The sequence below is a fragment of the Athalia rosae genome, chromosome 6 (assembly GCF_917208135.1).
Source record: "Athalia rosae chromosome 6, iyAthRosa1.1, whole genome shotgun sequence".
Taxonomy (NCBI): Eukaryota; Metazoa; Arthropoda; class Insecta; order Hymenoptera; family Athaliidae; genus Athalia; species Athalia rosae.
In genome coordinates this window covers 12,940,564-12,963,802 of record NC_064031.1, presented here as the reverse complement: position 1 = coordinate 12,963,802, position 23,239 = coordinate 12,940,564, and the positions used below count along the sequence as shown (strand labels likewise).

Genomic DNA, 23,239 nt, shown 5'->3' with positions numbered 1-23,239 from the left:
TAATTCTGCACTGCAGCAGGGTGCATTAGAGGGGGAGGTTTTTCTACGCGGCGTGTGGGAGATGATCGCGCATGATGTAAACTGAGGTATCTGGGGGTTACGGGGGAGAGAAGAAAAAAAAAAAGAAGAAAAATACCGACGGGTGGAACGAATAACTGCACGTATGCGCCTTCGCGCGTTTCCTTTTCTATTTTTCCATATATTCAGTTTCGCGCTTTTTATTGCGTGGTTTTTTTTTTTACTTTGGATTTTTATCCGCTATTTCTTCTCCGGCTGCACCTTTACCATTCGTGAAACTGAAAACACGATTCCTCACTCCGGACCACAACGTGATAAATTTATCAGAGTCGCGCAAATAAATCCAAGAACGTCGCCGACCAACCCTTAGCTATACATATCTATACGTAACACGCTACGCCAGACGCGAGAAATTTTTGTATTTCCTATTCATATCGGAAACCAATACCAAGTTATAAAAATATTCACCATTTTCTTTGTTGCTGTAGAGAGAGAAAACAAAAAATAAAGAAAAAAAGCCAACGTCTCTCTAAATTGTAACACGGCGAACCGACGACAACTTTTTGACAAAAAATCGAAATACAAAAAAAAAAAAAAGGTGGAAGGTTTCAATAGCTCAGAAAAAAAAAACTACAAGTTTGTATCACACGTGGTGCGTTGAACCTTTGGAAGCGCTTCACCCTACGCCCTTGACAGAGAGTAGTCGTGTCTCAGCGCCAAGTGGATTTCGCCAAGTTTTAATTGCATGCCTTATACGAAATACGGGGAGCCCGGGGATTAAGGGAGTCCATCTCCGACGCGTGAGGGTTGTTCGGTCACGGGGTTCTCTCCGCATGTTTCTGATTTAGCGGAAAAATTTTCACCGCGTAATAAACGTATGAAAAGTTCATCCGGCGCAGAGTTTTCATGCCGTAATCAGAAGGAGATTCGCCATTTAAGTTTTTTTTTTATTCTTTTTTTGTCTCGAAAAATTTCGAGAAGCGAGAGCTCAAAATATCATCCGATATCGATTTCAGATTTGTCTTCCGAACACCGATAAAAAGACGCAGAAAATATGTGTCGAAAATAAAAAAAATTGTCGGCCTTCCTAATGCGACTGTACCGACTCGTTCCGGTACGAAGGCGTCGTCCAAAGCAGCCGAACGTCGAGGGAAACCTCTTGGCTCTCTCATTAATATCATTCGGTAACACGAACAACCACTCAATGGAATAAATCTGACCTCCTAAAATTACGTGGAACCACTCCGGAGGGTTTCGTTGCCCGCGGTACGACGTCTGAAATTCTCGTTTACCTGTGCAACAAAGATACGTCAGAGGGAAAATTTCTGTCCGTAAATAGAGACGGTGGTCGGCCCTCCCGAGCCCGCGATATCATTTCGACCGACACCTCGCACGGCCATTCAAGATTATTACTCCGCCACGACCATCGCAATCGTCGAAGCACAATAGTACCCACCATGGATTTCGACGAACTCGAACTCGGTCCCTCTGGGGTTAAAAGTCCCCCTCGGTACGTCGATAATACACCCCGTCTTTTGACGGAGGGAAGATATGTACATAAAAAATGAAAATAATCAAAATATAGACTATAAGTTTCTTACTTTTGTACGGCACGAAAATTAGAGGATAATTTTTATAAGCCTGTGTGGAACGTGTGAAATAAATTGAAGAGAAGAAAAAAAATAAATAAAAAAAAATGTATCCCGAAACACCAGGGAGAAAAGTGAGGCAGCGATAAGTTCGTTTAGGGAATAACGGATAATAATAAGGAGAGAATAATATCGCGTGGAGTGTATCAGTGTCCGGTGATGAATCGCAGAAGACCGGCGGAGGTGTTAATCAACGATCGTGTTTCAACGAGAATGAAGTTAACGTCGGGAGGAGACGCGGTAGTTGCAGCAGCTCGCGTTGAAATGGCTCTATTCGGTATGGTTTGGCTATTGCGCGTCCGTTCCGAGATGCGTCGATGTTCGAAATGCAGACGTGACGAACTGATGCAGTCCGGAGGAGTGTCGGCCAACGCGAATACCTCGACCCTCGAACGTCAGGGCGGAAACACCCAGCAGGATTCACGCTCCGCAATTTTACATCAGGGGAACACCGGTAATCAACAGACTCCCGAAACCCTCAACACATCGGCTACCACCTTGTTTACCCTCGACACACCCGGGGCTTCTGGTCCGGCCGCCGGTAGCTACTGCGAGGTTCACGGATACATTCCGCCGAAAGAAGGTTTGTCCTTGAATATCCCTGAAATTGTGATACCCGATCGTCGATTTGAAAATTTAGACGGTGAAAAATTTCGAACGGCTGGTCACCGTCGACCGGTGCGCGTTTCGCCCGCGTCCTCGTTTTAAAACATTCAATTTATGCACAAAGCTTGACGCACACGTCACGCGACTCTTATCGCAAACGTTACATGTACCACGACGTCTGTTATACCTGCGACGGAAGATGAGTGCGCACCGTGCAGTTCAGGCTTTGTTTAAAGCGTTTTCATTGTCTTCTTCCTACTGTGCTGCATTTGTACTGATACGTTGTACACGCACACACGTTACGTCATATCCATCGCAAACGGACCACGCCGCGGTTACACGTTACAAACATTGCGTTGAATAGAAACTGTACCACCAAAGTACACGTCTTCGAAGGTACCCAGGTTTCGCGCGACGGCTGCTCGCCAGACATCGAGCAACTCGCTAACGATCATTCGAATATCTACTCCGCTTTTCAGAGCCTCGGCCTATTCGTTGAAACTTCTCCGTTACGGATACATTGAAACGGGATATTTTACATTAACGCGATACGTACCCCTCACGTTTCGGCGGAAGAGAATTTTAAGGAAAAGTAGCACGCTGTATCTAGAAATTATTCTTACCCAAAACAACGACATCGCTACCAGACATCCTCGTTATTCAATCTCCGTTTCACCCTTTTTATCCCTCTGTTTCGCGCGAGTGCGTGGATTTCGAGAACTGTAACCCAAGTATAATGTACACGAGAACCAACTAACGCGGTGATTAAAATAATTGCTCCGTACAACAAGAACGGCGCGAGCATTCGTTGGAATTCAGACGATATTAAATACTGAAATTGTATATCCGAACGAACTCACCGGTGAAAAGTGACTCGAGTTTTCAACTCTCCGAAATATCTAGGAACTCCCCGAACTTCTCCACCGAATAGAATTTTTTTTTTTTTCTTCACCTCAGCTAATTCGGCCGCGAGAATAATTTTCTAATAAAATTAAAAATGAGTCAAAAAAAAAAAAAAAGCTTCGCGCCGAAAACTTATTCGAGCGGCTACGTGACGGTCTTGTAGTTCGTGAGATTATAAAAGTCGTACAGGCCGCCCCTTTTTAAGTCGCTTTTTTTTCTTCACTCCCCCTCCTCTTTCTACGCGAATAAAGTTTTCGTGGCTAGTGTTAATTTCTTGGTTATATTTACGCGGGGTTTTTTTTTTTTCTTCTCTCGTTTTTCCCGCGGGCTAGAGAACCAAAAAAAAAAAAAAAGAAGAAAAACAAGCTCTCGCGGGTATATTTACGCGTGTACATACGTACTCGACCTCGTTATGAAATTTTTTTCTCCACACTCACCGCGCGACATCTCCGACACGTTATACGTTGGCGAACGCTTTAACGCTGAAAGCCCTCCCTTTTTCCGAGCAAAGTGAAAGCCAATGTACGGGACGGTCGTTGTGTCGCTATAGCTACCGCCCCGTCTCGACGCTCGAGTAGAACGAAATCAGTTCGAGTACACGTTTTACCAAACCAGATTAAATCGATGAGAAAATGGGCACGGGGCGCCAAGATTCCAAAGTTTCCATTTTTTTCGCGATTTTCGTTTTTTTGACGAGTCCACGATACAGACCTGCATTTCCTGAGTTCGAGCGAACGAACTCTAATCACCTCTGGAGAAATAATGAGGATGAAGATTGATCTGTTCTTTTATTTTTTTAAATATTTTTCTCTCCCCGTCCGTCGAAGTTTAATGCGAGGATTAACTCCCTCGTAAGCTTCGCTCAAAGAATCAACCAGAGAAGGAAGTATATTCAGAAATAATAAATGAACGGAATAATTCCCCGTCGCGGAGTATATAAGTTTTTTTTCATCTTTGACCTGTACCGAGCCACCAAAAAAAAAAAAAAAAAATTTTTTCACATCGGTTAAATTCAGCTACACGTACCCGCTTTTGCGATCTCGGAAAACCAGTACCTGTACGGGTATGTCGGGGGGTTAATTACCCCTCGGCATAACTACCGGACTCCCATTTCTCCTACTAAATAAACTTTACTCTGGTACAAATTGCCGTAGCCCGGTGCTGCGACGTATACTCCAACGCCGGTATACCTGTACGTGTATGAGGCTGCGTTCAGCTATAGCACAAGTTCATATTAGGCGACCATCCCCGCAGTATGTACGAGCTGCGAGTGAAGTTTTAGCAAATAATATAGTATAGAGCCGACAATTATAAGCGCAATGAGGATGACGATTAGCGGTGAAACTCTGAATTCTGTTCTACGGAGTGTGAAAAATCGAGAGAAATGAAATATGGCTTACAATCGAACACCGAAACATATCAATTATGCCTACGTACTTGTAACCGGTCGTTATCGTCGGTCAGAATTTTCTCGAACGTTATTTCGCAATTAATAGAAACAAAATACTGTACCCACAATGGAAAACCTCCGAACTATGGACAATGTATGTATGTATATCCTTTCGGTCTGTTCGTCAATTTTCCACGCTTATCGTCATTCGGAGTGAACTTCTGTTAGTTTTTCATTTCCCAGATCCGGGATGCGGTGTACACCGTGCTAAATCTGAATATATATAACCGCTGTACGAGTAGATGAATTTTGGGCTCGAAAAGCAAATATTAAAAATACGCGAAACGACGCGATCGATAAGGAAAATCGTTAGTTAGCTTTGCCGTGTCCGAAATTGTGCAAATCAACTCGAACGAATAATGATAAATCAGGATATATATTTTTTTTTTTTTGATTCAGTCATCCGATTATCTCCGTATACCAGACAACGTCCGAACAAAGTAGACGGCACGCTTCTGTTACTGTATAAATAGCCGTTCTCACCACGGGCGTAGTACAATGAGAGAAGTTTTCAAGCCGATTTCACGAATCCCCCCCCAAGCTTCTGCAGAGAATAGTTTTTGTTACATAGATTTATGCGCGCTGTTATTCGCGTTAAAAGTGGAAGTTGCACGCAGAGAATGCTTCGAGGGATCCAACGAGATTAACGAAAATGCACAATTTCATTTATATGAAAAACTTATACCCGGGGTGACCGGGAAAACTTCCGTTTTTATTCTCTACCGGCAAAAGTCTCCCCACTCCCGTTGACGGATCGTAAATCTTTATAGAAGACCCTCCGTGCGGAGGAATGTCAAGGGGAGAGAAAATTTATCGAACTTAACCGCGGGCAAGGACGGCGGGGACGGACGCCGGAATATACGCGAAATAGTAAGTCCTCTTAAGTATGAAAACATCATCGCAAATGATCTTTGCGTGGGACGGTAAAAAATGAACGGAAAAAATAGAACTCGGATACGGACTCTGTTTTCAGATGAAAACAAAAAATAAATAAATAAATAAAAAAAACTAGGAAACGGATCGTCCGAATGAAGAATTGTCGCTTTTAAAAAAGCTTTGTTTCTGACAAGTATATTCATTTTGAACCGGTGAAAAACTGGACATTTTTTTTGTATTTTCTTTTACGCGTACCTTTTTCCGCGTCTCGCAGTTGTGTGCGGCAAACTTTTCGAATGTCCCATAAATATGATGGTCCTGAGTGGATCTTGTAAGACAAACGATGAAGTTTTGCGAGACGGTCGACTAGACGCGTAGCTCATAAATCACAATTACCGTAAAGACGCGGGGGATCGGTGGGCGTACGTTATATAGCTTCGTACCAACCTACCCGTTTACCCCACACCCTTGGACGCGCACAACCAAAAGGACGGATCGTTGGTATGCGAACTCCGCTAAGAGCAATCTGGCTAATGTCACGACATAACGACCAAATCTTTGCCAACTCCTATTCCTAGTCTACTTTGTTAATGTGCCCGCATAGGTGGTTATTTCTTCACCTGTGTGCGCTCTTCAAATCTTCCCGATTCACTCTTTGCATACGTGATAAGGCTCACGCCTCTCCTATTCTTTGCTCGCGTGCTTCGAATCCGCTCCGCAACCTACTGTGCACGGGGGGTTCTTTCGGAGGATATTTTTTGCACGCGATTTCCGAACAAGAAGTGAACAAAACTGATAATGTGAAAAACATCGATCCCCAAAAACTACGGGAGTGTAAAATTTAAAGAAAATATCAACGTCGAAGGTCTCTCTAGCCCGAGACAGTGGAACTTTTCTCGCTAAGGAAAACGCGTTTATCCGTTTTCGCGTAAAGCGATGGAGAAAATTTACTCGTCAGAAAAGTAATCGTGAGCAGAGAAGAGAACTTTGAATCTTCACGTCGGAATAACATCGAACGTCGCCTCTCAACTCCGATGATAGAATATTGACGCTAGGCAAGGATCTAGACAATTTAGTCCATGTGACTAAGAATTTTCATCGAGTTGGCATCTCAGGTTGGGATCTTTGAGTCGGTTTTCTGCGCATGAAAATTGAGAAACAAAAAAAAATAGAAGAAAGAAAGAGAATTACTTTTCTTTGAGGGAACCGAATGTCGCGAACGTTGGGGGAGAAAAAAAAGTTCACGCGTCACATCAAAGAAACGAAAGAAAAAATTGAGACTCGTGAAACACGTTGCTTATTATAGTTACATATGTGGAGGCTGCGAAAAACAAAATGTATTTCTAGTTCCCTCGTTCGTGTGGTACACGTACATACCCGTACATGTATACGGTGCACGGAAAATTCGACGAAAGCTCGTGATCCATTTTCATACGGTGGAATGAATAGAATCTGAGCGTAAAAAAAATTCCGGCCGTACCACCGCGAGGAACTTCTACTGATCCACGGAAATTAGAAAACAGAGTTTAGAATCGTCGGCTCTGCTGACGCGAAGAGCCAGAAGATACTCGAAATTGAATAGAAACGAAGGGGGTGGTAGGTACGTTGTTCGAAGTTCGAAGAGGACTGAATCAAACTTTCCAAGCGTTGGAGGTTGAAATCGGAGAGCCAGAGTGAGCAACTACTTATACGTATAAGTATATAAGTACGCACGTTTCGCCTGGAATTAGTAGACGTCTCTCGGTCCGTGTGGAAGCTGGTAACAATTTTCATCACTGCTGAAAATGTTGGAATATCGAAGACTCCGAGACACAGCGAAAAAAAAATTACTCACCGTTACTCCGAACTGATTGCGGACGCGAGCTCGTGACAAATGTAGCTCTCCGGTCGACTTCGCTTTGGAATACCATCTAATCACCACCTCGGCGCTGATCCGATAGTGTTTGGGATAACAGGAGACTGCATCACCGAACAGAGTAGGCTTCGGATTCCTTGATCAAAGGACGCGCTAACTATAGGACCTTGCGTAGGACCTGTGACGGGACTCCACAATGCACATCGGTTCGCCGCATCGGTCAAATAGGGGAGACCGGGGCAAGTTGGAGGCTGGGGCAAGATGACGAATTAATTGTTTTTCGAATATTTTGACAGATAGCGCCGGGTAAGTTATCAAAAAGTGTTAAACACTCTTCTACGCAATAATATTTGCGATGTAGCTAGCGTGGCAAGGTCATCCGGCTTTTTTACGGAGGCATTGTGGTTTCAGACGTGTGCGAAGTAACATTTGGAGCTCAAGAAAATAGTTGTATACAACTACAGATAAGCAAGATCGGACTTGTGAATTAATACTTTATTTCTATACGCATATAGATCCTAGAGATCATAGAACCTCCGAATTTTCACCAATGTACTTTTTGTGGGGTTCTTTTTTTGCAAATAGTGGCAAATGGGGCAAGATGGTGGGGGCAAGTTGACGGATCGTCCTTATCGAGATCTTTGCATGTTGTTTAGTTAATTGATATTTAGGCTACATACGATTGTGCAGCTCATTGAATAATTCGATAAATAAATAAATGAATAAATTTATTCACGATTCAATGTTGGCATGTTCTAATGTCGAAGGAGCAGCTCAGTTCGTTTGCGACCAGTGTTAATTGTATATCTAAGCTAAACTACATAAACTATGCGTATTTGTATTTTCATATCTTTTATGGATTTAAATAAACTGAAGTATATTTTGACGAAAAAAGTATTTTTTTAGGCCCATTAAACCAAAATCTAATATTCGTCAACTTGCCCCGATAGGTTCGCCATCTTGCCCCGTGGTCGGGGCAAGATGGCGAATTTGCAGAATTTCGGAAAAATGGAAATTACGTAGTTTGTGAATGACCGAATTCAATGTCAATTTTTTTTTTAATAGCTAACATCTCATACTTTTGAAAAATACCAAAAGATTTTGGAATTCGCTTACAATCAATTAAAAAACCGCACTTGAAGCTTAACGTCTCCAACTTGCCCCGGTCTCCCCTACGTCACCGTACCTTCATATTATAATCCTCGAGGTATATCGCCTTGTTTCCTTCATCTCGGAACGAAGCTGGCACGATTAATTGACCGGCCATTTTCCATGTTCGGTAGCCCTCGAAATATCCTCCGTTTGCAATTATTCGTTTGACGTAACGATAACGATTTTAAATTTTCGTTTTCTCACCAATTTTGAATTCTGAAAAAACGGGATCGTACCTACGTCGCGTCGATGCTAAGGATTTTTTTCGTCCCCTCTCCAGCTGCGTGGTATCGCAACTAACAAGTTGAACTATGAAATTTAATGCCTTTTCACAAACAATGGGATACGGGACATGGGTAGCACCCCAATCGCGCGGGGTCGGTAGTGCGTAACGCGAAACTTTTTCACCAATCGCACGAAACAGCAAAAAAACAAAAAAAAAGGAAATAAAAAGTACTAACGAAAGAAACCAAAAAAATAAATAATGAATAAATGAAACAGAAAGACAAAAAATCAAACGGAATGGATCGTAGCGAGGCGAAACCGAACAAAACGAAGCAAAACGAAACAGTGTAATTCCCACCGGAACCACCGGCTCAGTGTAGGGCTCCGTTTAAATATTAATATCAATGTCGGACGAAATGGGAGATTTGATTTTTTCCTCTCGCAAAAACCAAACCCACCCGATGCCGGGCGCCACCGCGATTATTTCCCTTGTAACGAACCCTCCAGATACACTACCCGGAAAAACGTACGAACGGAACGACCTCAAAGACGAAATTTTCATACGATTTTTTTTTTTTTTGACGCAAGTTGACTCCCCCATCTGTATTACAGGGGTAACGACGTTCCATTTACGGGTAAAATTCAGAATTTCGTTGGAATCGATCGGACGTGTGTTACATCGATCGGACGTCAAAGACGAGGTGTATGAATTTGCGTTAGAAATTTCCAGAGTAAACCGGATCAGAATTAACCGGTGTACGAACGTACGAACGAACCCGAACCTTGGATAGCTAATTGTTTGCACAAATAAAATCTACCTATGTGTTGGTACATATTTTATAGACAGAGGAGTAATACAGAGGAAAAGCGGACTCCCGTTGTTACAAAGGATTCCCTCGCGGAGTTCCTCGTTTCCAATTCTGTTTTCGATGCTATTTGCGAAGAGTATATACGCCTGGTGGATTTGGTGTCGCCCGACGGAGAGCATAGGTAGGCCACACAGAGAGTAATCCTTCGTGTTTTGCTAACCAAATCGCGGAAAAATATACGCATGCAGATGCAGAACCGTCGATGCGCACACCGTGTCGGAATCCGTTTCGACCGTACGACACGAGAGGATATTTCCAACTGCACGGTTGAACCAAAAAAAAGATATAAGAAAAACCGAATGCGTTTCAACGTAACATTGTGAATAATTGCGGACTCGACTCCTCATGAATCTTCTAACCAACTGTACACGGCCCTATCCGCCAAAGTTGCAGGACCAGGAATTGTACCAACTGTTCGTTCCTCTTCCTGCAGCGCGAGTAGCGAGCGCATAACCTTCTCGTAATTTACTTCTGTGAAACTACCGGGTAGGTAGGTAAACGCTGCGGGCTAACAGACGCGTACTCCACATCGCCGTCCGGCAAGCTCCAGGATTAGTACGTTCGTCGTTCATTTTGACCGTGCCTCGAGTTTCCGACTGCTTGTGTGTATCGCTGACTGTTGCGGACTGCGAATATCGGCGGGGAAAAATACGGGGGAGAGAACAATTTTTTTTTTCAGAATTCATAGAAGCGTTTCGCGTCCGGTGCCAAAAGCAATTTTCTTCCACTGCTAGAAATCGAGTGGGTGGCATTATTCTGAAAAACGGTCGTGCGGCGAAAAAAACCGAATTTCTTTATACTCCCGAGAAAATTGGGTCGTTCCGACTTTTCAAAATATCTGCACCACTTCAAAGCCGAAACAAACGGTTTGATTTTCTTTCCTTTTTTTTTTTTTTTCTCTCGTTTCCGCACGTTTCTCCGCTCATCGCGCGAATACGCCAACGAGGGACGCGCTCTCTACTCTCATTCGAACGTGCAGATGAGAAAACTTTTCTCGAAATGCATGCTCGGGGTTCCTGAAATTAAAATTTCAACCGAAAGAACAATTCCATCGCCGACGATTCGACGCGTGCGCTACACGAGTTGAAGCAACGCGATCCGAAAGGGTTTCCGAACTTTCGTTTTTCTCGCTGCGCATCCGTTCGATTGAGATATACCTACTATTTGCTCAGGGTTCTGTACGTTGGCTTCCTACACCCGCACTAAAATTCGAAACTAACTAATACACTTCGGGGGGCGAAACGGCGGGAGAAATGGAGGGTGAATCCGTCACTGTTTCAACAAAGCCCCGTTAAACCGGCTAGTAAACAACCGGATGAAATCCACAAACATCCTTTCGATTCGAATGCGAGACCCCTAGGCACCCCGAGATTAGGATCGGTCACGGGCATGTGGGCGGCGGACTGTTTTGACCTTAGGACGTCATTTCGTCACGGCGCTCGTTCGAATTTTGCGTCTCAATCGGCAGACCGAGAGTCGAGAGTTTGGCACCCTGTTTTTTAGGGCAGCTCAATACTCCGACGTGATATGCTACATTGTGAGAGAGAGGAGGGCGGGAATCGGACTGACGTATTAATGGAAAGAGGAGAATATATTCAGGACATCCTTTGAGAATTTATAATGCAATATAACGCCTCGTCTCGAATATTTCTGCATGCTGGAGTCCGGGAGGAGAAGCAGCTCGCTCACATTCCGTAGCTACCCTCGCGTCGCGAGACGTCGTGGCGTTCCAGGCGATAAGATCGCATATCGTTCCACCCCGGAATATAGGCTGGATATGTACGTTGTATCTCATACATAGTGTACGCGTATATAGAGAAAGACATAAATTTTTCACTCCCCATTCCTCACGTGGCTCAAAATTTCATTCCCCGAAACCCATTCTCGTAGTTCGTTTTCCGTCTTGCCCGGCTCTCCGAATTATTGAAAGAACTTCGTCGCAGCTTCTCACCATTCGATCGTCCGTGTTTAAAACCCTGAGAAAGCGAGGGAAGTAGCGGAAATTATTTATACCGATCTATTTGTCGACGTCGTCAAATCGTGAACAGCCGAGCCTTGATCTTTTCCCTTCGGCAAATTGAGTGCGCCGGCCTGACAACCTTCGTTCTCATTCAACGATATTATCACGGTCGTGATACGGAACAAATCGCTAATATCCCGACCGTGTCCATAGAAAGGAGAAGCAGGAAAAGATCCCTCGGGTATAATTTTCACCGAATATTGCTGAGCTCCCCTTTATTGGCTTTGGCTAAACATCCACTGTCTATAGATTAGGGTGGGTTGGAAAAAAAATTTTTTTTTTTATTTTCTTAGCATGGGGGCAGAATTTGTACTTTATAAAAAAAGGAAATTCTTTTCACCCAATGATTACCTAATGATCGATTGCATGAGTAGATGATTCTGGCATTCAGATTTCGATTCCTGAGCTGATTAAACGTGAGATTACTCTTAAAGAAGCATAAAAAAAAATTCGCTTTTTGAGCAAAACATAAATCATTTTTTTAGTTGGGTTTAATATGCTTTTCTTACGTATTTTGATCTCAGGAATCCGAATCTGAAAGAAAAATTGATCTATCTCTAAAATTGACCGAGTTATCGCCAATTTTCAGCTTTTTAGGGTCAAAAATAAAAAATTCATTTTATAGTCTATCTTAATGTAATTTGAGCTCAGGAATCTGAATCCAAGAGAAAAATTGATCTATCTGCAAAAATGACCGAGTTATCCCCATTTTTTCGCATTTTTTGGTACAAATTTGAGGATATCTCGGAGGGAAAAAATCGTAGCTCAATTTGGACAACGGATTCGTGTTCCTGAGGTCAAAATACATAAGAAAAGTGCCATACGATTAATTCAAAAAAATAAAAATTTTTGGCCAAAATTTGAGATTTTTCCAAGGGGTACCCCTTACGATTTTTTCAAATTTTGGCCAAAAATTTTTATTTTTTAAAATTGATCGTATGGCACTTTTCTTATGTATTTTGACCTCAGGAACACGAATCCGTTGTCCAAATTGAGCTACGATTTTTTCCCTTCGAGATATCCTCAAATTTATGCCAAAAAATGCGTTAATTCGGCCATAACTCGGTCATTTTTGAAGATAGATCAATTTTTCTTTCGGATTCGGATTCCTGAGTTCAAATTACATAAAGATAGACTAAAAAATCAATTTTTTATTTTTGACCCCAAAAAGCGGAAAATTGGCGATAACTCGGTCAATTATAGAGATAGATCAATTTTTCTTCCAGATTCGGATTCCTGAGATCAAAATACGTAGGAAAAGCATATTAAATCCAATTAAAACAATGATTCATTTTTTGCTCCAAAATCGAATTTTTTTTTGTTTCTTCAAGAGTAATCTCACATATAATCAGCTCAGGACTCTAAATTTGAAAGCCAAAATCATCTACTCATGCAATCGATCGAGTAATCATCAATTATGCGCTGTTGGGAGCAGAAAAATTATAAGACACATCGATTGGTTTTAGTCGTAGACCCACTTTGATTCGTCGCAATTCATGCATGGGTCGAAATATTCGAATTTCTCGGACTACGAAGGAGCCCGAGCTTATCTGGAGTCAGGTAGCCACGGGCGCGCGGTTTGTTGTGGGGCGTCACCTCTGTTCAGCCCCCAAGGTGACGTCTCACAACAAAGCGCTACGCTGCCTGGCTACCTGACTCCAGCTGAGCTCGGGTTTGCTGGTGAATTGAGAAATTCGAATATTTCGCTCCATGCATGGATTGCGACGAATCAAAGTGGGTCTGCGACTAAAACCAATTGATAATTCTATAATTTTTCTGCCCCCATGCTAAGAAAATGAAAAAAAATTGGTTTTCAACCTACCCTACTATAGATGCCGTTCTGCTCCGATGATGGTCCGCAATAAAAACGTACAGATACTAATCTATGGTGTAAAATTACGAAGGATATTATCCTCGACCCGATGTGACGGGTATCCCGCCCCGATAACAAATCGATGCGAATACTTTATATCCAAAATTCATACAGTTGTTGTCGTCTTATTATCATTTATTTTGTTCTTGCTTTCTGCTTTCAGATATACAGGAATTTTACGAGCTGACGCTGCTTGACGAGACCAAATCGATACAGCAAAAAACTGCCGAGACAATCCGTATCGCCAACAAGTGGGAGGCCAGCGACGGTCCCATTACTCCGACCTTCGCACAGAATGACGTGAGTTGAATTTTTTCGCCACCTTCGGAAACCTTTTTTTTGTTTGGCGAGTTTTTTTTTTTTTTTTTTTACCGCAAGATTCGCTTCGCGCTATCGAATCGGACGATCGATCGGTGGACGACGAAATGTCAAAAGCAAAAGTACCCGGTAGGCGTTCACTGTATTCTCTAATTTAAGCGATGAGAATATTTTTAGCTTCTTTGGCTTTAAATATTCTATTTTCATTTCACCCCGGCGAACTTCGCTTGTCAGAAAAGTAACGAGGATGGTTATTTGAATGTTGCCTCTTCGGATGCCGTTGGGTTCACCCTGTCGGGTGTAGTATACCTATACGAGCGATCTGCTAACCGGTAAATATATACAGCGTGGATCTTTGAAACAAGACGAGACAAAATGAAACTGGATGGAACAAGGGGTGGAGAAAAGTACAGTAATGGAAAAAAAGTATATAAGTAAAAGAAAAGTAAGAAGATAAAGAAAACGAGAGAGAGGGGTATAGCTAGCGAATGAGCGAGAGGTGGAAGAGGAGCTGCGATAAAAATGAATGAAGAATAAAACGTTGCTCGGGAAATGAAATAAGAGGGAAGTATTTGCGCTTTCATTATCCGCGAATTTCTATACGTCTAAAGTATTACGTATAAAATTCCTGTACAGAAATATCCCCAGATATACGATACCTGTATCCCATTATACCTCAGTTGACCCTCGAAAATAATAGGCAACAAGAAGTAGCTCGTGGTTGGCCATTGCACGCATTTCGGGATTTCGGGACACTCGGAGATCGGCGTAGTTTGATGAGATTTTTTACTTATTTTAATTTATTTGATTCTCTTTTTCCTTCGCGTTCGTTTTTCATTTCTCTGAATTCTTCTCCCTACGTTTGGCAACAGCTAAGAGATTGCCAACGGCGATTATCGGGGGCGACGAGCCAGACGAGGGAGGACTCGGTCAGTTTGCGGTGCCTCGCTGACTGGCAGCTCCCCCGAGGCTCCGATCGCTTCCTCCTTCTAGCCTTCTGCACCCGCTTCCTTATTTCCTCTATTTTAACCCCGCTTTGACCTCCATTGACCGACTTCCGATACGGGTGACCATAGACGACGACATCCTCGGTCATCCCGCGATACCGTATCGCCGTGTTACCCACGCCGGGCACTCTATTAGATTTAATAGAGAAATATTAGAGCGCTTCGGTCGCGTCCCTGGGATTTAGGGATATCTTATCAAGTGGATTTTCCCTTTAACTTTCGGCCGCCGTGCGACCAGCGTTCAAACTATGGGGAAACATCACGATTCAGGTGTTGAGCAACGAAAAAGAGGAGAAGAAATCTCGATGTACCAAGGTAATTTGAAGTTATGTTTTTCTCGCCGAGACGGAAAGAAAAAATGAAGACATTCGAAGCCACCGAAGGCAAGAGAGAGGAGATCGTTCGAACGATATCTGTATTCAGAGCTTTCGGATATGACCCTGTAATATTAACGTGTAAAATTAGGAAATGAGGCGGGTGAATACTCGAAAGCTTGTTTAATTTAATTTAAAATTTTCTCGTTCGAAGGTCCACCGGCTACTCGTTTCAGAACGAACAACCCCGTTAGCCGGCTTCCCGAGAGATAGCCGAGCAAAATTTCTTGTCCTAAAGGGATACAACCGCATACCGAAAACCTTTGCACCCCATTTTTCCCTCCACCCCCTCCCCCCCTGTTGTATTTTGACACGAGTAAAAAAACATATAATCCTTAAGTAAACGGTAAAAGCTCCGAGCGTAACAAGAATCGTTAGCGAACCTACCCTGTTTCTGTTTACGGTTTCACATTTATTATTATTATTCGCTTTTATTTATCACATCGGTACTACAAGCGAGTATCATCTCCGGGAAATGGATTCTGCGCAGGGCATTGAATTGAAAGAGAGAGAGAGAAAAAAAGAAAAAAACTCAAAGTAACGAGGATGAAATAAAAGGAGAGGAGAATCAGAGATCGAATTACCGGGTGAGATAATGAAGTCGAAAGTGGTGACCCTATCGAGAAATTTTTCCAGGATGTTTGCGGTAGTTGTTGTTGCGGTCCGCTGGAATAATTGAAATGCATGGGCAAAATGCTCGGTAGTTTTTCTCGATTCGTAACGCTACTATAAATCCCATTTGGCCACTTGAAACGGGCAATGCATCAACTCTGTCTGCTCGTACATCACCCGCAGGGTGGAAGCAAAGCAGCAGCAACAGCGGCAGCATCGTAGCGACCAACATCCAGCAGCTACCGCGTCGATGTATAATGCATGCTCTTCTAGCCAACCCCCCCCGCCTCTACACACCCTCCGTACCACCGGAAGTGGGTACCAGTTTACGTTACTGTCCTATCACGTTTTCCTTCCAATGTTCACCCGATCATATATTCAGCGAAGAAAATTTCTCCCCAATTCTTTCCACTTGAATTTTCCACAACTGATTCTACATGTTATGTCCAAGTAAAATGTTCACCAGCCTCATACGGAGCATTCCGGGAGGTTCTGCGTTGCACGAGTAGCTTTTTCCAAAATTTTGCTTCAACTTGATGAAACTTTCCCGACGTCTTGAAGGGTTTCAGAAACCCCATGCTCGGACCACTTATTGATCACTCATTATTGAAAATGTGAAGTTGTACTTTCGCAAAAAAAAAAAAAAAAACACGAATCCGTCGACTTGAGTAAGTCGGATATGCCCTATATCGAGTAAGATAATCGCACTCCGTTCTCTAGGGTCGCGGCGAAAAACCGGACAATTTAGAAACTTAAATTAAAGCTGTTAGAACGGAATCGCGCGATATTCTACAACTTTGGACTTTCCCGCTCTTGTGATATTTATTCGCGAACGCGGAAGTACTTTTGCGAATGTTGTAATTCCGTAGTCGTGAAACACGCGGTTTTCAACCCTTCGGAAACCACTTGACGGTGACCTCTAAGCCTACATCGAACCCTGGCATCCGGGTACCCAATTCCTTTGACCATCATTTGCGGATATACCTACTCCACTAGCGAAACTATGGCAACTCCTGGGCAAAGTAACCGCGGTATGTCGTTTCTGTGGAACCGTATACCATATGACCGTGGGTTACACGTTTCGTTGCATCGTATTGTTACTGAAATTTCACGGATAATTGCTGAAAGAAAAATAAAAGTGGCTTGGATTTTCGAGACCAGAAATTATCTGACTTCGGAGCATGTCGAGTCGTTGGCGATGCCGAGTCACTTCAATATTCCCTCCCTCTGAATCCACAATTCCGTTATTACCGTAACACTTCACCTTTTGCCGGTCTTTCAACAATGTTCAGTGTTTTCTGAGAAGGGATTTTACTTCTTCAATTCTGCACTCCACGCGAATCGAGTAAAGCTTATAGATACGAATGCGGGTATGCAAAATTTCAATTTCGCGCCAAGTTATGTACAGTTTGTGATCTTCAGTCAGCTTATTACGTGAAGAGTAAGATAAAAATGAAGAAAACGGCGAACGAAGCTGCATTCGTCCCCGACGTTTCATTTTCTGCGATATTCGTAACGTCTTTTTTCCAAGAAATTCTTAGCGTCCAACAGCCGCGGTGGTATCACGGATAATTTCGATTATTTCCACCCCGCGTAAATTGTTCAATGTCGCGGTATTAATTTTCCGACGCTCACGCATAACTTTGATCAAATTGTTCCCCGAATTCGAATCACACCAAGATCGGATATGGTTCGAATATCAAACGCCGTCTCGTCTTCCCTCCCCGAACCCCCCCTTATTTTCTGTAACGATATTCTCGTCTTCCTTGTGACGCGCCGTAGCAGATGGCGAACTTGAGGGAGAATAGCAATTCCCATTAGCCATAGACGGCCAACGTTTCACCGTGAACTAACCACGGGATACCGGAGAGCAATATCCACTTGTCCGTATCAGCCTTATATTATCGCTTCAAGTTCTGCATCTTCAAGATTAGAAGCGTTATACTTATTATAACAGCCCTCCTCCTTGTGAGCAGAAGACAATCCATCAGACGAGGCCAACGGAAACACGATCGTCGTCTAAGCAACCTTTCCCTTCTCCCTTTTCCTTCGCCCCCAACGTTCTCGTTTTACCTCTTTGACATATCATCCGGATTCGCGAAGTTCCTTTTTATTGGACCTTGTTTTTTTTCCCCATCATCTGCACAGATGCGGTGTGGCTGTGAAATTTTTCGCAATCCGCTTGGTAACGTCGCGTGTCTGTCGCGGTGATATTTTCCGAACATTCACCCGCGTGTTTTTATTTCTGGAAAAGTTCGCCCCCATTTATTGTGGCGACGGAATTCGGTATCGATTCACTACGCGGAATTTTCAAGAGTTTTTGATTAACTTTTTTCGGAACCTGGTTAGCGTTCGGTGTAATCACTCGTCGAAGACTTCATTCCCATTATCCATCGGCCGGCATTTTACTCTTTGTTTTTTCTGGTAATTCAAATCCTGTTTTTTTTTTTCGCTTTTCATCCCCCCTTCACCGCGTTGAAGTTTGCTTGTTTTATCGGCCCCGTTCTCCTCCACGTTTTCTCTCGAAACAACAAAAATAATGTTTGCATATTCGCGATGAAGAAGCACTCCTGCCGTCGAAATTGTTCGGTCGTTGACGAGTATTATTGTAAATAAATCGCGTAAATAAAGAGCAAAATATACTCATCTGCAATTTTCACCGTCAGGACGATTTTCGAATCTATCCAGTTATGATTTGTTTTTTTTTTCTTTCGAAAATAATTACGGAAAAATTTTTAATAAACAAAATCTAACGTTGGGTAGGCGGTTGCATTAATCCGCGTTGATTTACGTAGATGTGCTTCGAGTGAGCTGAAATTAGGGCGTAAATTACGCAGTAAGACGTTATACCCGTTAGGCATCGGTGTCCCGAGAAGAGAAGGAGTAGTTTATCGCTGTAGGTCGCTCGCGAAGGAAATGACCCGGCTTACGAAATAGCCAATGACTCGGTTCCTCGTAAATCTCAAAGAGAACGACGCCCGAACGGTATGGTATACCGATAGTCGCATCGTTCACTTAACTTCAAACCAAATTGGTTCAAACCGTTTGTTATAAACAATATCATCAACAATCTCGGTTCGTTCAACCGTTGCAATTTCTCTCTCCCCTCCCCCCGATCGCCATTCTCTCGACCTTTGATTGATGCAAAACTTGCGAGTCGCTCGGGGCTATTACCCCTGAAAGCAGATCTATATCCGAACAATCTTCGAGATGAATATCCTCCGCAGACGTACCTTTCCAATTGTATACCTGTAACAACCGAATACGATACGCAGCTTCTGTCTGTCTTGTCTAATGGAGAAATAAATGGCAGCCGAAGGGGTAAAATACTGGAGAATCAAAACTTACCTCGGTATGTAAGAAAACAAGAGTCAATTAACATTAAACTTCAAAAAAAAAAAGGAACAATAAGTTGAAAGAAATCTCAATTCTTGGCGTTGGAGAGTAAAATGTTTGTGCAACGCCGCTGTGAATGAAGAAGAATCCTTGGCCTTTCGAGACTGCCGTTCATTTAATTCTCTCATTGCTATACTTTACTTCCCTTTTGCCACGTGCTCCAGTTTACAAGAATCGTAGTGCGAGGGGCTCCCGACGTGAGCAATGTCTCGCTCGATTAACCTTCTAAAGAAGTTCAAGGGAGACACGTTTGGGGAAAGACAAGGAATTATAAAAGGGAGGGAATGAAAATTCACCGGCTAAAATAGCGTCGTAGAAAGCATACAGTTCAGTTTCGGTGTATTAGCAACAGCAGCGGCAGAATTCTCACTGATTTATTATGATAATTCATTATCTACAGTTTTACTCATCCCCCAAACTTCACCAAAACAGCGTCGCGCAGCGTTTCCTACGGGTCGAATTATCCCGCATTTCCGCATTAGCTTGACAATTATCTCAGAACTACGTTAGGTACCCCCCTTCCATCCGGATATATTTTTCGCAGTACTCTCCGTGTGCCGCCAGGCTCCTCGACTTTAATTACTTTCCATGCTTTGCTGTAAAACAAAAAGAAAAAAAGAAGAAAACCGATATAGAAATATACCTATATTTGGACGTACGTACATGTATTCCAAAGTCGCACCGAGTAAGTTGAAAGTAATGCGACGTGGGGAATTTATGAAGATTATTATTTGAAAATTCTTAGCACATTTTTGAAGCAGTACACCCAAAAACCTTGGATATCAAAGTAGCTACGGGATGTGAAAAGCACCTCGTAATTTGCTCTGTCTTTCCGCGAGATATTATTAGGCTTTCAATTTTCACGGAGTTGTATGGTAAAAAATGAAAAATAGGGAAATAAAACACCGGGGGTGTGAAAGAGAAAAAAAAACCTAATAATAATGAAAAATAAAGTATAAATTGCAGGGTAAGAGAGAGAAAACGGATAAGGAAAAAGAAGAATTTCATTTCTATTTGGTTTTTTTTTTGTTTTTTTCACTCTTTTTTTTTTTCAACCCAGCTGGGAGATATTCGCGGTACGTGACCAGCGCCCCTATTCAAGCTTTCCCGTTTTCCCTTTTACTTCCTTCATATTTCATCCGTTTCTCACACTCGTATCTTTCCCTCGTCGGTGCTCCAGCTTCGCTCCTATGGCAGCCAAAAGTTATCGGCTTTATTCCTCACTCAAAACTAAAGGAACCCCCGACCGCGTCTCGGGGGTTGAGCGACCGTTTAATTAACGCCGATACATTCATTTTACATAACTTGGAATACAAGGATCGTTTAGACGAGTACAAGACTCGCGTATAATTCGTTTTGCGTAACACAGGTGTATATTTATTTGTGAGCTTGTTAATCCCCTTGGCAAAATTTGCATAAAATACGCGCAGGTACGGGGAATATTGAAATTGTTACGTGTGTAATATCACGCGTACGTATGCGCCGGTGTACGTGGTAAGCCGAAGACGGTGGAATTTGAGCTTCGCATCCCCTCGTCGCGTCGGGGGAGTCTCTAAAGTCTCCGTATCCGTAATTACCTTGCAGTCAAAGTCGTATATTCATAGTCGGATCGTACGACGGCAGCATCTGGAATGATATCGTCGCAAAGCGCATTCAAAATTTTAACGGCACGTGTCCGTGGATTCGCAAACCTCTCAGGATCCTCGGGATTTGATCCTTTCCCCACGGTATTTTATCTTACCCTGAAAGCGTCCCCGCCCAACGAACCGTAAAGACCGAAACCACCCCCCGTTATACGTACGGGGCATTCCACGTAAAAACCGAAACGTTTGATCTCACCGGTCTCCGATTGTATTTGAAATTTTTTTCAACGAACCAAACTTTCAGGTCTAGATGAACTTTCCGGAAAAAATTAAGTCGACGCTACATTGATAAAAAAATGCAGTTTCTATTCTATATCCTTTTGTTTAAAAAATTTTTTTCTCCAAAAAAAGTGTTGAAAATGTTGAAAATTTTAGGAACCAAGGTGGGCGCTCGATTCTACGAGCTTCCATTGGCGAAATTGTAAAATTTAATTAAATATTTTCGCTTGAAATAAAATTTTCACGGGGGGGGGGGGGGGGGGCATTTCGAGTAAAAATAATTTTTGAACTCGATGAACAATTTTCGCCTTACGGCGTCTGCTTCGGGCTCGGTTTTTGAAAAAAAAAATGTAAAGTTATTTTCTTGGAATTAAAAAAGTTAGAGGGATAGAAGGGAGAGATTAAAGTTGAACCGAAAACAAAGGGCCTTCGCGAACTGTGCATATTATTATACGAAATTATTGTGACGTTTATTCTCCTTTATATCTCTTGTATCTTAATTTTTTTTCCCCCAATCTTACCAACCGCCGAAAATGAGACGAGGAAATAATATCGCGGGGGGGGGGGATGAAATCCTTGTACATTATCGCAGTTTAAAGGTGGTCTCCCGCGCGCAGGACCTCTGCCACTCGCGGTAGGTTTCAAAGGGATATTGGTCACCCGTTGATCGATTAACGGGAAGATCATTGTTTGCAGCGACTCTCTGGAAACGGGCAGAGAGCAGACAAAAACCCCACTGTGCCGAATTCTATATTGCATTATACCGTTGCTCGTGTGTACGAGTATAATGTATACGTACGCAACGTTGGTTCTGGACCGAGTACAATCCGCGTTTGCTTTATATGCAACAAACGCCGCCCAACTAGCACCGCTGCATACCAGATTACCAGTTTCCACTCGCCCAGTTTGGTCTTACGAACGCGATATTGTTCCAAACTGTATTAACCACGTGTGTACGTAAGAACGCCACCCCAAAAGTACGGACGTTTCCCGTTGATTATAACGGGAAGAGGGTGAAAATCAAATTCGCGGGTGATCCGACTCTACTCGGTCACGATATTTCCCCAAGCAGGTGTTACAATATTTCCACGATTTTGCTAATCGGCGAATTTCCGAGAGTCCGAAAGCCCCCGAGTGGTCGAGGTAAGACAAAATTAAAATTTTTGTTTCGGTCGCTATAAGAAGATTCCAAAGCTCGGAAGTTCGCACGGTGGGGCTATGTGCTCGAAATGATATAACGTAAGCGGCGGAGCCAGACTCATATCAGCGCGGGTTTCCGCAACCGGGGGTAACTCGTGTGGATACAATTATACGTCACGCATCAGGGAACGTTTACAGAGAAACTCCGCCTTGTTATTATTACCATCCAGATATCCGAGCACTCCGCCGGTTTCTGCGGGATACGCGAGTTAGCCCGCCTATAAACTTCGTGCTCGAAACGCAACCGAACGTCCAACGGCGGGCGGGCCGCCCGCCGCCGCTCGTAGCTCCGGGCTGACCCTTTACGCGAAATTGAACGGTCGTACCGCAGGTCACGTGACCCGAATGTGCAACCCATCTCCGTGCCGGTTGGCGATAATTATTATTTCGCGTATACACGGAGACACGATTCCGCAAATCCATAGATCACCCGTACAATATCTGTGGGACGAGTGGGACGTGTGTAACGCGGTGAACGGAAACGCGTATTAATTTTCAGAAGTGAAACGTACGTCGCTGCGGAACAATCGACGCCCCGTCGACGGGGCGAGAAGGTGAGCGGGAATTTACGTACGTACGTTGTGTACGGAATCCGGTGATCTTACGACGTGAGTAATTAACGGGGTTGTACTTCGTTGGCTTCCGTTTTACCTCTGACGTGATGTGATTAGCCTCACCTGACCTCGGCGGTTCCCTCATCCCCGGTGATGAATGTAGCGGGAAATACCGGTGCTCTGCATCTTCGGCGGGGTACGCCGCTACCGGCATCCGTTGCGGTCCATCATTCGCGAAATAGCGGAATACGTGGGTACGTAGGCGCTTCGGGATTATACGGAATTGGGTAGTAGTGCAGCGAGCGCGCCTCCGATCGCTAAGTTTCAACCGAATCTGTCGTTTTATCGTCGTATTAACGTTTGGAACGTTAATTTTAATTTCGAGCCACTTTGCTAAGATTGCGGAGGCAGAGGGAATTT

The 23,239-nt window shown here is 43.3% G+C and overlaps 1 protein-coding gene across 14 annotated transcripts in view; it reads left to right on the top strand.

The window, feature by feature from the left end:
* The window catches only part of LOC105690854 (disks large 1 tumor suppressor protein), a 311,797-nt gene that overhangs the window by 152,458 nt on the left and 136,100 nt on the right, over window positions 1-23,239 (top strand). For 9 of the 14 annotated variants that reach the window (XM_020855175.2, XM_020855181.3, XM_020855179.3 and 6 more), the window contains exons 1-2: window positions 1,917-2,250; window positions 13,660-13,796. In XM_020855175.2, the coding sequence (XP_020710834.2) occupies window positions 1,932-2,250; window positions 13,660-13,796 (456 nt within the window). In that variant the 5' untranslated portion in view covers window positions 1,917-1,931. Of the gene's footprint in view, window positions 1-1,916; window positions 2,251-13,659; window positions 13,797-23,239 lie in introns of those variants that run through there. The other 5 variants (XM_048657365.1, XM_048657364.1, XM_048657363.1 and 2 more) reach the window with 1 other exon arrangement.